The sequence below is a fragment of the Anolis sagrei genome, chromosome 5, assembly GCF_037176765.1.
Source record: "Anolis sagrei isolate rAnoSag1 chromosome 5, rAnoSag1.mat, whole genome shotgun sequence".
Classification (NCBI taxonomy): Eukaryota; Metazoa; Chordata; class Lepidosauria; order Squamata; family Dactyloidae; genus Anolis; species Anolis sagrei.
In genome coordinates this window covers 98,903,188-98,918,712 of record NC_090025.1, presented here as the reverse complement: position 1 = coordinate 98,918,712, position 15,525 = coordinate 98,903,188, and the positions used below count along the sequence as shown (strand labels likewise).

At 40.6% G+C, this 15,525-nt stretch overlaps 1 protein-coding gene across 3 annotated transcripts in view; it reads left to right on the top strand.

Annotated features, from left to right (window-relative positions):
* The window catches only part of SHISAL1 (shisa like 1), a 166,953-nt gene that overhangs the window by 84,855 nt on the left and 66,573 nt on the right, over positions 1-15,525 (top strand). For all 3 annotated transcript variants that reach the window (XM_060778160.2, XM_067468913.1, XM_067468912.1), the window contains exon 3: positions 3,686-3,899. In XM_060778160.2, coding sequence (XP_060634143.1) covers positions 3,686-3,899 — 214 coding nt within the window. The remainder of the gene's footprint in view (positions 1-3,685; positions 3,900-15,525) is intronic.

Below are 15,525 nucleotides of genomic sequence, written 5' to 3'. Positions count from 1 at the left end.
AGCTTCTTGTTTCTGGCATAGTACTTTCAATATTTGAGTGTTTATGGGTTCATAAAAATCTAGGACACTCAAGATAGCCAAAGTTTCTATGTGGATGGGCTGAGATGTCTATTCAAAGGTGCCATGGTGCCTGGAATGGTCCTATGTATATTGAAGACTACATTTATAAGTAACATCATGGAGGTAACCCAATCAGTAGTCATAACTAGAGTAGATCAACAGCCAGTTATGATGTCCTAAAAGCCAATTACTATCAACACTTATGTAAGTCCAATTGATTCATTGGGTTAGTTTCATAGATTCATTGAGTCTGTTAGGGAATTACTATTTTCTTGGGGAAAATAGTAGTTGTATTGAGTCCATGGAGATTTCTTGAATTTTTGGGCTAACCGAAGTTTGGTCCCAAATATGGTTGATTAAAATTTCTAAACTTATACATGAGTATATATAGTGTACGTTTACAGCTCTTACATTAAAAATCTTGGGGCTTCAGAATATTACAGTCTCTTTGCTTGTTTATTTATCGTGTCAGGAGCGAACCAAAATAGTTGTATTGCATTAAAAACAAGCAAACAAACAAAATGCAAAGTTTGCAGACTGGGTATTCTATTAAATGTCCTGTGACCAGTAGCTGGCCACTTGGAGTACCTCTGGTGTTACTATAAGAAGGTCCTCTATTGTGCATGTAGCAGGGCTCAGGTTGCATTGCAGTAGGTGGTCTGTGGTTTGCTCTTCTCCACACTCACATGTCATGGATTCCACTTTGTAGCCCTTTGCTTGTGATTTAAATTAATTTCCTTTTAACAATTAAAATTTTTAATGTTTTATAATAACCAGAGTGGCTCTTATACTACATTTCTGCTTCTGGGCTTCAATAATATAATCACAGAGGTGACTTCTACACAGCCATTTAATCCAAATCAGAATTTGGATGAAAGAGAAGCAATTTTCTGTGGAGTGTCTACACAGGCACCACAGGAACTGGCTGCAGGCTAGGCCACAAAGATCTGCTGACTGTGGATCAATTATTGTTATTATTATTATTATTATTATTATTATTATTATTATTATTATTATTTGAAACACAACAAGATGTGTCCACAGCAGACAAGATCACTCTGCTGGCTCTTGTATTAGATCACACGTCGGACACTTCCCAAGTGTCTAGGACTGTGTGATGTATCGACGAATAATGTGTGCAGATCCTAGTAAGGTGTCCTTCTGCAGCTGGTAGATGGTTATCATCATCATCATCATCATTATTATTATTATTATTATTATTATTATTATTATTTGACACCACTTTAACTGCCAGGACTTCATGCTATGGAATTCTGGTGAGGCACCAATTTAGTGAGGCACAACACAATTTGCCAGAGTAATGGGGAGATATTGGAAAAATAAGTATTTATTTATGCATAAATTGTATGTACTTTACAAGAACTGAAATGTATAGAAAAATCAGGTTCTCTCTGTGTTAGAAAGCCAGCAGGACAGAGAAGGAATGTTGAAAGGGGAAAGAGAAGGGGGACCTGTTATCTATACATTCCAGAGAGACTGGTACAACATAGCCCAGCGTCTTCCTTCTAAGTAAGGAGCCTATCGCCCTCTCTCCTGATAGGTCAAAATAGGCCACTTGATTGATGAATGTAAGCTGTAAGATGTATGCTACTCTCAGAAAAATATATAGAGACATGCCTTTTGTATGTTGGAGGATAGAATTTGATATTTCTATGATGCTAAAATGATGCAGTGAATGATGTCAGTGTATGTAGAAGCATGTTTCTTTGTTTGCCTGCATTTTAAGGGTATAAAAGGCACAGTCAACACCTTTATCTGGCACTCTGGTTGCTTTTGGACACAGCTTCACTCCAGGGTCCCAGCTGGAAATAAAGCCATACTTTTCTTTCTCCGGAAAGGATCTCTCTTGATATTATCTCTCCTATAAATGGGATTGTGATGGTGTTGGACGAGTTGGCTCTTTTAACTGTGATGATAATGTTTTAACGTGTATACTGCTGATATTTTAACCATGTAATGAAGTGGCATTGTGTTGTTATTGTATATTTTTTGTATGTTAACACATGTTGTGAACCGGTCCGAATCCCTCTTTGAAGGTGAGAGGGTCGGTATATAAAACCTCGAAATAAATAAATAAATAAATAAATAAATATTTGCTGCCACAAGAGAAGGCTAAAAGAGTTTGTGAAACTATAACTCTGGTGACTCCATAGGATTGGACCAGGGCAGTTAAAGTGGTCTTGAGCTGCATTAATTTTACAGTGTAGATGCACCCAAAGACAACAAAACAGAATTATAAACAAACACACACACACATCATTACCCTACCAACGCCATACAGATATACAGAATCCCGATTTCCACTGCAAATCAGGATTAAAGAATGCATGGCCTTCCAGATGTTGGGATTGCAGTTAGTGCAACCAAGGGAATGATGGTAGAAACAGATCCTGTGCTGTCGCACGCTGGGCCTGTGCATAAGACTGTAGACAGGACATAAATTTTGTGTGCCCAACGGGATGCCGGTGCTGCCTCAAATTAAAGGCCCTTAGATTTCCTTAAAGCAGAGTCTCTAGAATACTTAAAGGTTCAACAAAGTTCTTTATTAATGAAAACAAACAGGTACTTTAAGGCTTTCTTAATAGTCTATTGGCTCTCTCAATCTTGTTCACTGGGAACAGGCACTATCTTCTTAACTGTAACTAATGGGGAAATCCTTAACTTCTAATCTTGGCAGTCTGTCTTTGCCTCTGTTGGCGTGGAGCCCCTACACCCGGTACCAACTGCTTCTGGCTTCCACAAGAGACCCTTACCGGGCAGAACTTTGTAGACTTCCAAGTGAAAAGAAGGAGTTCAGATTTCAGTGATGGCTGGCTGAAGTCCTTCAGCAAAGGAGCTGTAAGGCTGTATGATCCTCGGCCAAGCTGTGGGGCTGTATTTCTCCGGCCAAGCCGTAGGCTGTATATCTCCCCGGCCAAGCCGTAGAAGACGAAGCTTTCTACAGGAGCTCTTCATTTTATGTCCTGTGCGAAAGGCTTCTCTGTGTGGACTGAACTCAAAAAGGCTCCTATTCCCTCCAAAAACCCAAAGGGGGCGGGACCAGGGAACCTAACTATAATTGACAGTGGCTTGCCCTATGATTGCAGCCAAAAGAAGCCACCTTTCTGCAGAGTCCCTGAAACTTAGGACTGCAACAAACATTAAATGCAAAGCAAACAAAATTGGAGCTCCTGGTACAGCTGTACCTGCACAGATCCAATAATGTAAAAAGCCCACTTGTATTTCTCAGTTCTGCAGGAAATAGACAAATAGCTATATAGTGATGATCAACTAGTAACCTCCCAGTTTAAACCTTACTTTAAGCCACAACGTGGCTTCTATAATATGGCTTTCTATCAAAGCTGAGAATTCTAAGCCTTCCATAGATGGTTGAATTACATCTCTCAGCAATCCTGGCTAGTACAGCCAATGAGGAGGAACACTGGGAGACGCAGTTCAGCATCATCACACAATTCTCATCACTAACTTAGGGGAAAATTTTAAGCCATCTCCCCACCTACCAGCACAGGAAAGAACTGGGATTTTATGAGAATATATATGTCAAAACTACTTCCTGACTTTCAATTGCAACTGAGTTACAAAGAGATTTGTCTTTGTCTTCCAGCCCTATCTGCACATTTCCGGGTCTGTGAGCCATATACAGACTACAAAGGCCGCTCCCATTTTGGATTCCACTGCCCACGCCTTTCTGACAATAAATCGTACATCTTCTGCTGTCACCATAACAACACCGTGTTTAAATATTGCTGTAATGAGACGGAGTTTCAGACTGTTATGCAGATGAACCTAACAGTGGAAACGGATGGATATATGCATAAGTAAGTAAACAAGGTGGCACATCTTTTTGTTGTTCTTCTTCTACAGAATGTATTCAGAGTGTAATCAAAATTGTCATTGAAGCAGGTAGCAAAAATGTTTAAATGTAAGTCCATAGCTAAAAATAATAAAATTGAAAAATAGCAAGAAAATAATCGACATTTTCTAGATAGCACAAAATGGTATATGCGCCTAATTGCTATTTTAATTTTGTCCATGTTCTGCATATTAATTATTTGTAATTATTTGCACTTGATAAACAAAGTGCATTTGGATTGGATCTTTTTGGAGTGTAATCTCTCCTTGAGGTTTCATTGTATATTTTCATCTTAAGCAATGGCCTATTTTTTTTCCTTTTGTCTTCATACCCATTTTTGTTTCTACACTGTTTAAAGAGCAGGATTTGAAGGACCATCAAGGTATAAAGCACCTTTCAAAGCAAAGTCGTATTTGAGCCAAGCAGGCGAAAATCTTAATCTATATTCTTTATTAGAACTCTGCCTGAGCAAAAGGTGAAATAGTGATATTGACCTAATAACGCTGCCAGTGTGATCCCCATTTCCTGTCTTCCAATGATATTATTTTGTCTACATATATTAACCCTAAGTTGTACCAGTTCAGATGAAAACACACATTATCGCTAGTAGAAAATAGAGAGGAATAATTTCACTCTCTACACAACTCTACCAGAGAAAAAGAGAGGGGTCAAATATGCAATCATGAAACTCTTTCATGCAACACTAACTAATACTGTATGGTGTAGAGTGCTGTTGAGCATATGCCATTAAATAATAAAAACTAGCCAATATGAATCTTTTTCACCATATTTAAGCAAGAATGCTTCTAAGATGATGATGAGAGGGAGGGTGGGATGGAAGAGGAGGATTCCCATCTTTTTCCAGTTTTCCAACTTGGGATTCAAAGCACCTTATGAATGTGTGTTTGAGAGAGAGAGAGAGTGTATTTACAAAATATACAAGTTAGAAAATAGGTGCCAGTCACAGATGTAGGCAAAGTGTCAAGCCCCTGGTGGAGCAGTGGGTTAAACCCCTGTGCCGGCAGGACTGAAGACCGACAGGTTGCAGGTTCGAATCCAGGGAGAGGCGGATGAGCTCCCTCTATCAGCTCCAGCTCCTCATACGAGGACATGAGAGAAGCCTCCCACAAGGATGATAAAAACATCAAATCATTTGGGCGTCCCCTGAGCAACGTCCTTGCAGATGGCCAATTCTCTCACACCAAAAGCAACTTGCAGTCGCTCCTAACACGACAAAAAAAGAGGAGAGAATGCTGCTGGAACATAGCCATACAACCTGAAAAACTCACAGCAACCCAGCTGGAAAATAATTACACTATCCAACAAATGTAACCACTTAAAAACATAAACCATAAAAAGCACAACAAAAATAAGAAATCGAAAATCAAACAGATTGTGTCTGTCTCCACTACACAGTCCTCAGGGGTCTGTTGAAATAGGAAATTCTTCAGCTGTTTATAGAAAGAGAATAAGAAGCCTACCAGTCTACTATATTTGGGAAGAGAGTTCCAACGCCTTAAAGCAGCCACCTAGAAGGCCCTATCTTCCGTGTTCTCTCCAGATATATCTATATTGTTGATGGCAGAGAGAAAGGTATTGATTGATTGATTGATTGATTTACCATACTTTTGACATTTCTGGTTTCTTCTGGATTAAGAGAATCAGCCGTCTGCGAAGACGTTGCCCAGGGGACGCCGGATATCTTGCAATCCTGCGAGGAGGCTTCTCTCATGTCCCCCGTCAACGACTTAAATCTAGAAATAGTTTTCTAAGATCTACAGAGACACTCGCTGGAACACCTCAGCAAGCGAGAGTCCAAAAGTGGCAGGCTCAAACCCAGCACCTCAACCAATGGCTGATACCAAACGAGAGACTCCCTCCTGGGCACACAGAGGACTGGGCGACCTGGAAGGCACTGAACAGACTGCGCTCTGGCACCATGAGATGCAGAGCCAACCTTCAGAAATGGGGCTACAAAGTGGAATCTTCAACATGCGAGTGTGGAGAAGAGCAAACCACTGACCACCTGCTGCAATGCACCCGGAGCCCTGCCACATGCACAAGGGAGGACCTTCTTGCAGCAACACCAGAAGCACTCCAAGTGGCCAGATACTGGTCAAAGGACATTTAATCAACTCTCATACTCACAAATTTTGTAATCTGCTTGTTTGCTTTGTTCTGTTAAAAATGTAATATAATTTGACTGGTTGTTCTGACACGATAAATAAATAAATAAATACCATACTTTTACCTTGCCCTTCTCACAGAGGCAAAATCCAATGCCGCATATACACATATACATATCGATAAATAAACAAGTGCATTAAAATCAATTCAATTAAAAGCATAAACATTAAACATTAAAACAGCAGTTAAAATCACAAAATCCAAATCATATTCCAGGACAAATCCAAGTAATCATTCTGTTATTTGTAGTTTCTTACTGCGCTGCTTACTGGCCAAAAGTTTGATCCTGCAGCCATGGCTTTAGTTTTTTTTCCTGAAGGTCAGGAGGGAGGGGGCCGATCTAATTTCACTAGGGAGGGAGTTCCATAAACGAGTGGTCACCACTGAGAAGGCCTCGTCTCTCATCCCCACCAGCCGCACTTGCGACAGGGGTGGGATCAAGAGCAGGGCCTCCCCCAACGATCTTAGCTTCCAAGGTGGATCATAGAGGGAGATATGTTCAGATTGCTGAGTATCTCCTCAGCAGATGCGGCCCTAGGTAATTTTCAATGGTAAGCAAACAGTATTTTGGTCCCGTCCCCCCCCCCCCCCCCAACCAATCATTGATATATATTTTCTGTTCATTGTGGGAGTTCTGTGTGGCATATTTGGTTCAATTCCATCATTGGTGGAGTTCAGAATGCTCTTTGATTTTAGGTGAACTATACATCCCAGTAACTACAACTTGCATATGTCAAGGTCTGTTTTCCCCCAAGAGCGTCTCAAGAGCGCCCTAGGCAAAATCAACTATACTGCGAATGCTTACTTTGCGTAATGGGTTGAACCACCCCTGCTCCTCAGTAGATCTCAAAACATAGGTAAATTCTTAAGACCTTCAGATTGCCTTCAGATTGCCATATATAACTTTATACATTAAAACCAGGGCTTTGAATTGGGCTCTGAAACAGACTGACAGCAAGTGGATCTGTTGCAACAAGAAAATTGTATTAGCAATCTCATTGCAGCTGTTTGGACCAGCTGAAATTTCCCAACACTCATAGAATCATAGAGTTGGAAGATACCATAGTCAAACTCCTTGCCATGCAGAATACACACAACACACGCAACACACATTCTGCAAAGGCAGTTTCATATAGATCACATTACAGTAATGTAAATATGAATGTGTCACCATGGGCAGATACGATACCTCAAGGAATAGGACAAGTTTGTGCCAAACCTTAATTATGTGAATGCACCCATAGCTGATACTAAAACCCAGGCTTCTGACCTCAGTCGTGGACTCCATGTCCCTGATCCGATACTAGAATTTAGAAAATGTTGTCAGCAAGACCCCTAAGTAGTTAGTCATTGTTAACTGTTGAGAGATAGCTTCTTCTGGCATGTGTGAAGCCATGGATGATTTCAACATATTCATCTTCACTCCATTGTTACCCTGTATCCTGTGCTCATGTGAACCTGGCTATTTCTCTTGTAAACCATTTTGAGATTTTCTTAAAAGTACTACTCAATGCACTCTCTCTCTCTCTCATACACACACACACACACACACACACACACATCTCGAGAGGTACAGTACATCTAACTCAACATTATATCCCCACACTAGCCAACCATATGCCTATGAAGACTACTCAACCAAAAAAAAGAAAAAGAAAAAAAGAAAGCAGTAGCACCCATCCTCCCATAATTTCCCAGCAATTGGTGCTGAAATTCATAATTTGGCAATGGAAGTATTTTTTTCATGCGAGTTCATGTTTGCTACATAGTTTGTGATGCTTCCTTTTGCTCCTTTGTGTGAAGACATAGGGAAATGTCCTGCTGTGTGATGTAACAATAGAAGATGTTTACAACAGAAAGGTCTGCAAAAAGCTTCTGGGAAAGGTATTGTTCCACACTAGGTATTGGCTATCTCATGGGAATAAAATACTTCTCACCTCCAATTATGCTATATTTGAAAATCTATAAATAAATATCATAGCCACACCATATGCCTTTTGTGACTACCAGAGAACACAAGAGACTCCAGAACATCTCTCTGTATGAAAAAAGGAAAATTCAAAACAATAGACTCTATATCAGGGGTCCTCAAACTTTTTAAACAGAGGGCCAGGTCACAGTCCCTCAAACTGTTGGAGGGCCGGATTAGAATTTGAAAAAAAAATGAACGAATTTCTATGCACACTGCACATATCTTATTTGTAGTGCAAAAAAACCCACTAAAAACAATACAATAATGAAAATGAAGAACAATTTTAACAAATATAAACTTATTAGTATTTCAATGGGAAGTGTGGACCTGCTTTTGGCTAATGAGATAGGATTGTTGTTGTTGTTGTTTTTGTTGTTGTGTGATTTAAAGTAATTTCAGGTTGACCCTGAGCAAGGGCTGGGTAAATGACCTTGAAGGGCTGTATCTGGCCCTTGGGCCTTAGTTTGAGGATCCCTGCTCTATATACTTGTTGTGTGCTTTCAAGTCGTTTCAGACTTAGGTTGACCCTGAGCGAGGGCCGGGTAAATTACCTTGGAAGGCTGTATCTGGCCCTCGGGCCTTAGTTTGAGGATCCCTGCTCTATATACTTGTGTGTAGGTCTAGAAATTTTCAATAAAATCCAGATTATCTTCTTTGAATTGGATGATCTGCTTTGATAATCTGTATTATATCACAGTGCAGAAGGATCTCCAGTTTCATGCAAATGTTTCAGACTACAACTGGCATGTTATCTGTGGTGAATCCCGGAAGTTGTTCTCCTAAAAGTAGCTTTTCCCAGTTTCAGTGCCATGATATCATTGAACTAGCTTCATAATACTTAATTAGTCTATCTCATAAACCTAGCAAGAAGAGTACCCCCCCCCCCCCAAATGGCAACAAAATAGGGGAAGGGGAGCAGGCAAAAGTAGCAAAATGAAAATTAAAGTTTGGGTGAGATTATTCTGGAAAATACTGAATGCTGCTTTTTCCTCTCCTCCCTTCTTTGCACAAAAGAAATGGTTTGGTTATAATAAATGTACCCAAAAATTGCTATTATTTCAGACATGATGTAAATTATCAATTTGCTGCCTTATTTCCAGTCTGTAATTACATCTTTCTAAATGAGATTGAAACAGGAACTGGGAAGGACATCTTTTCATTGTAAGAACAAACTGGTTGTGCTTCATTAAGCATAATTTATTTTTTAGGTGTTCCAGCTAAACAACCACAGTAATTGCTATGAACCAGGAAACTGAGCTTGTCCTTCCTTTTCAGCAGGAAGAGAAAGCATAAAGCAGTACTGCATCAGGTCTTTGATTATCTGCCTTCTATTTTTAACCTGTGGACCATTAATGTGCTGTGAATTTGCCACTTAAGAGGGCCTACCTCAAGGTCTGCAGTACCTTGGAAAGTTTTTTGTTTGAGACATTGTGAACTAAATGTGAACTGCCCAAAATTACATGATTGTTTGTCTGCATTGTAAGTTCATATATACCTAATAGCATGCCTGCCCTATGCTCCAGTCAGCAAATGCCCCAGAAATCAGGTGGTTAGAATATAGGAGTTGTTCAAGTACTGTAACTAATTCACTCCAGATCAGTAACAAGGTATGCAGTAGGATGTGGGGAGAAGCAAGAGGATAGTCTTTAGCCAATATAGAAGTTGTTCAGAATGTCAGTAGTCCAGATAAACAAAAGACAACAAGAAATAAGAGTCATAGCCATTCTAAGATAGGTCGAGTTGCCAAGAAAGAGAATTGAAAATGATGCCATGGACTTTGTAGACCGCTATCTCCAGTTACCAGATTCCTAATGAGGTCGGTATCTTTTACTTAATAGTCACTGGGAACAGCACAATCTCTCCTTGTCTCTTCATTGCTGGCAATGATTCTTCTGCATCTGCAGGGGAAGATCCCCATTATTTCCACCCCTGGCTCCTAAAATTCAGAGATAAATAGTTATCAAGAATAGTAATCCCTCCTTTCATCTGAATTTTCCAGCTACAGAGTTATGGCAATACTTCCCTCTCCATGATAATTCCCTTGGGTGTAGGGGGTCTGGATTTAGCAGGGTAGTGTTGGTGGAACCAGCTTACCATTATGGGACCATGGACATCAGATACATCTTCCAAAGAGGGCTCCCTTGGTCCACATCCTATCCAATCAATAAAGCATATTTGGAAATCAAATACCCAAAATTGCAAGACTTAAGGGACAACAGATCATTTCTCTTTAGAAAATCAAAAGACCAGAACTTTAGTTTAAATTGGACCTTCTGATTCTAAATGGGTCAGTCCCCAAGGATGGCTGGGGTTATTTATTTATTTGCCGTGTCAGGGCAACCAGTCAATTGTATTACATTTCTAACAGAACAAAACAAACAAACAGATATAAAACCCACAAAGTTTGCAAAATTGGTAGTTGATTAAATGTCCTTTGACCAGTATCTGGCCACTTGGAGTGCCTCTGGTGTTGCTGCAAGAAGGTCCTCCATTGTGCATGTGGCAGGGCTCAGGGTGCATTGCAGCAAGTGGTCAGTGGTTTGCTCTTCTCCACACTCGCATGTCGTGGATTCCACTTTGTAGCCCCATTTCTTAAGGTTGGCTCTGCATCTCGTGGTGCCAGAGCGCAGTCTGTTCAGCACCTTCCAAGTCACCCAGTCTTCTGTGTGCCCAGGGGGGAGTCTCTCATTTGGTATCAGCCATTGGTTGAGGTTCTGGGTTTGAGCCTGCCACTTTTGGACTCTCGCTTGCTGAGGTGTTCCAGCAAGTGTCTCTGCAGATCTTAGAAAACTATTTCTAGATTAAGTCGTTGACATGCTGGCTGATACCCAAACAAGATGGCTGGGGTGAATTCACCTTTTCAAATATGTTTGGTTCCAGTACAGTGGAGACCAAAGTGGACTACGCTTTGGTCTCCAGAAATACAATTTACAATGTTCAGCACTTTAGCATTGGCACTATAATAGAAAGCGATCACCAGCCCCTGATTCTTGATATACTTGTTTTTGGGCATAAAGTTTGCCTGAGCCAAACCTGTGTATCAAGGGTTGTCACAGGGAGTCCACACAAGTCAAGTGGTCAGTTGACACACATAGCCGATTAATGGCTAGACTAAAGACCAGTAATCCTATCGGATCTAACTTGTGTCCCCAAGGCAGGCTACTCTCAAGTTAAAAACACCAGGTCAATGAGCCCTAGCTGGTTTGACAAGGAGCGCCAGCTGAAGAAAAAGCCTTAAGAGGAAGTCTGGATCCAGTTATCCACCTACTACCCTGGCAATATCAGCACAACACCTGGGCTCTACTTCTGAATGCTTCAGTAATATAAGCCTTATGACAGCTTATATCAGGAGCCCTACTTTTTCACAATAGAACTGATTGTGTAATTTCAGCACAGGTATGGGAAGATAATTTTAGATCTTTCTTCACCGAGACTCACTGCCTTAACTTAGAATCCAAGAAAGACCAGGAAGTCCATTTTCTGGACTCACCTGTTTGAGACCCAGTGTTGACACTGTTCTGGACTTAATTCACCAGCTGAAGAACAGTAAAGCCCTGGGCATTGATCATGTCCCCACTGAACTCATCAAAACTAACCAACACTGGTGGGCACCTTTACTAGCCATCCTATTTACTATTATCAATATCACAGACAAAATTCCTGTGAACTGGAAGCAAGCCATTGTGGTTCCAATTTATAAGAAAGGATCACCCAGTGATCCAGGGAACTATCAGCCTATTTTCAATAATGGGAAAACTCTATGCACTCGATCTGTGTATAAGACGTTTGTCCCTCTTGGAATCAAATAACACAATCTCCAAAAGCACAAGCAGCATCTAGAAAGAACAATTCGACCACTGATTGTTGCTTAGTGCTCTCTCATTTTGCTGAAAAACATGTCCAACTGTTGTTTGTGGCCTTCATGGTCTTGAAATCAACATTTCACTTCATCTCCAAAAATAAACTATGGGAAAGACTGGACAAGACCTTGAATGATAAAAGACTTCTAGGCCTTATTTAGATCCTGTATAGTGACAGTAAGTTACAGATCAGATGTGACAACCTGGGACAACTTTCTGGAGAAATATCCATGTCCAGAGGAGTCAGATAAGGCTGTATCCTTACCCTACCTTGTTTAATATTTTCATCAATGATCTGAAAGAAATTTTATTGGCTCCCAACTGACACCTGCCCAAGCTTGGAACAAGGAAAATTCCCTTACTGCTCTATGCCTATGATGCCACTTTTATTTCATGCTCCAGGGCAGGACTAAATTAGTATTCAGTAAATTTCTAATTTTTTGCTCACAAAATGACCTAAAAATCAATTACAGGAAATCTAAAATTATGGATTTTGAGAAAAAAATCCAAACACTGATGGGCATACGTTAGAACAGGTTAAACACTTTCAATATCTGGGGCTGCATTTCCATCACACTCTGTCCTGGTCCGCTCACAGATCTTCTGTTTCTCTGAAAGCACAAGTTAGCAGATCAAGCATTTTACATTTTAGCATTACCAAAGGGGGTCGGTATATAACATCAGCTATTAAAGTTTTTAACGCCAAAACAGCTACTACCCAGTTCCTGTATGCATCCAGGATCTGGATTGGTGTCTCAACACCTAAGAGTGATCAGCACCAATCACAGTTCTTGAGGGCCATCTTATTTATTTATTATTATTTTATTTATTTACAGTATTTATATTCTGCCCTTCTCACCCCGCAGGGGACTCAGGGCGGATTACAATGTACATATACATGGCAAACATTCAATGCCATAGGCACACAACAAATATAGACAGACACAGAGGCAATTTAACATTTTCATGAGGGTATTCTGGCTACCAGGGGAGCTGTTGCTTCACTGTCCATTTGTGAGACTGATTAAGTACTTCCTCATTATTTGCAGGCTTGCTGGCATCGTAAATTAGTTAAATTAGCCTCCCCGTGTAGGCGGTATCTAAATTTCCTACTTTCGGGCTGCAAAAGTCAACAGCAAGCTACACAAATTGGGCGGACACTCACTCCGACCCAGACTGGCTTCGAACTCATGACCTTTTGGTCAGTAGTGATCTTAATGCAGCTGACTCCCAGCCAGCTGCACCACAGTCCCATCTTCCAGTTCCAGATGTGTGCCACCCTGTGTTTTGCTGTTAGAATCTGGAGAAATACCCCTGTCAACAAATGCTTGGTGGTGGGTCCTTAAATATTGGATTACGGTCAGTGTTTTCAGACTGGGCTCAGGTCTGATTTACCATCTAGCCCAGGATGATTACACTAGCAACTGATTCAAGCTTAACTCTTTAAAAAGCCTCTTCTATTGATTTCTCTTCCTCCCTCTCATCTCATCTGGGATATGACATGGCACTTAAATCTATCAAACAAGACTGTGGGACATTGTCTTCTGTGAGCTGCATTCCCGCTCCCATGCCCAAGTGCACTGAGCATACATTATGCTGGGCCTTTTCATGAGGCAAATTATCTTAAGAACTTGACTGTGGCCAAATATTACTGCCTATTCTCCAAGACAAGGTGCAACGTGTTCCTATCCAAAGTGCTTTGAGGTAGATTTGCCAGAGTCCCATACAATGCAAGACTTTGCCCATGTTGAATGGACAACCAGGATGTTGAAGGTATGTATTACATCTTATTGTCCTCACCCCTCCTGTCTCCTCAAGCATCATTTTCTCGTGCCAGGAGGATGTAAAGAGAACCTTTATGGTGACCAGGGAGCATTTAAGTAAGTTTTAGGGGCTAAATTTGGGGCTTGGTAGTGGCTTCATGCCATCCTGCTTTATCTCAGAGTGGCATGTAGCCACCCTTCTTGGAAAAGCCTGGGTGTTTGCTGGGGGAGTTGGAACAGGAACCCACACTGAAGTGGGTTATTCAAACCCACTTTGATGCTGTCTGGAAGTGCCCTGAGATAGTCATACCTTCGCTCAGTCATTAATTAAAATGGTTACTGCAGTCAAGAAATCAGAAGAAGATTAGGTCTTGGTAGGGAAGCTACAAGGAAACTACACAAGATCCTGAAATGTAAAGGTATATCACTGAATGCCAAAGTCAGAATTGTTTGTACCACTACATTTCCAATTTCTATGCATGGTGATAAAGGCTGGACAGTGGAGAAAGCTCATAGGAAGAGAATCCACTCATTTCAAATGTGGTGCCTAAAGTTCTACAGATGTTGAGGATTGCTGAAAAGATAAATAAGGGGATCTTAAAACTTACTGAGACTGTCGTGCCTTATATGATTCACTCTATATGACAATAATGTTTGGAATGATGGAAAGTAGTAGGGGGAAAAAGGAATTCTGGGTTCCAGGTGTATATATTCAACCAAGGAAGCCACAGTCCTGTGTCTGCAAAACCCAAGCATAACTTTTTATGGCAGGGTAACTTGAATGTCTTTCATGTATACGGCCACCATACACCAAGGTTGGTTTCACAGCAGTTAATAACAAGGAAGCATGCAATTATTTACCTTTTTTGGGAGGAGCACACATACGCTTCTGAGTGTTGCCCTCCACATTAGCAAACAGCAATTTACAAGTGGTATGGATTCCTCTATATTCTGCCAAAATTGAAAGTGACTGAATAATCCAATTGCACTTGATACAGAAATGTGACAACTGCCCACCACATCTAGAAGCCATACCAGGAATCTGCCTCTGTGGATTGGTGGTTTAAGCTTCACAAGGAGAAGTAATTACAACCGTGCAATGACCAGGATTCTAAAAAAGGAATGATGGGCACCTCAATGTCCATCACAGAGAGATGAGCATTCATGCCTGACTCTCCAAGTGGCTTAAAAGCACTTTAACACTCTTTGCAATTTGGTCAAGGGAATCCAACCAGAAAAATTATTCCCTTAGCTAACTTTCAACATCATGACCAGTTTCCTGCTTGATTGTCTTTTGCTGTAGATTTTTCTCACATCTTAAGTATGGAAGGAAATGTTTCACTAACTTGTGGGTTTCATACCATTATGGAATAAGTAAAGCATGCAAATGCATAGAGTGTAATGTGCTAATGACAATCAAAGCTTTTTACCAGCAAATTGAATTCATTCCACTTACTGATTCTTTGTGTTTCAATTTTATAAATGCTTCCACTTCATTTAAAGATTTTTTTATGGTTAAGGTCATAAAAATTGATGAATTATTCCCATGAATTTCTCATAGGCTTTGTACTTGGGCATATTTTGAGGTGTTTCTTCTGTCTCTGTCTCCCACCCACCCAGCTCTCTCTCATTCTTCCAAAAAAAAACAAAACCACAATCTTGTCCTTTTTTCCTTGGAACTAAGCTCCATTGAGTTCAGTGAAACTTACTCATAGGTAAGCACTTACAGGATTGCAGCCAAGGTTGCCTGCATTTAGTTTGACACCCTTCTTTGGAATGGTCAATTATTTTTTGCTTGTTTTCTTGAAT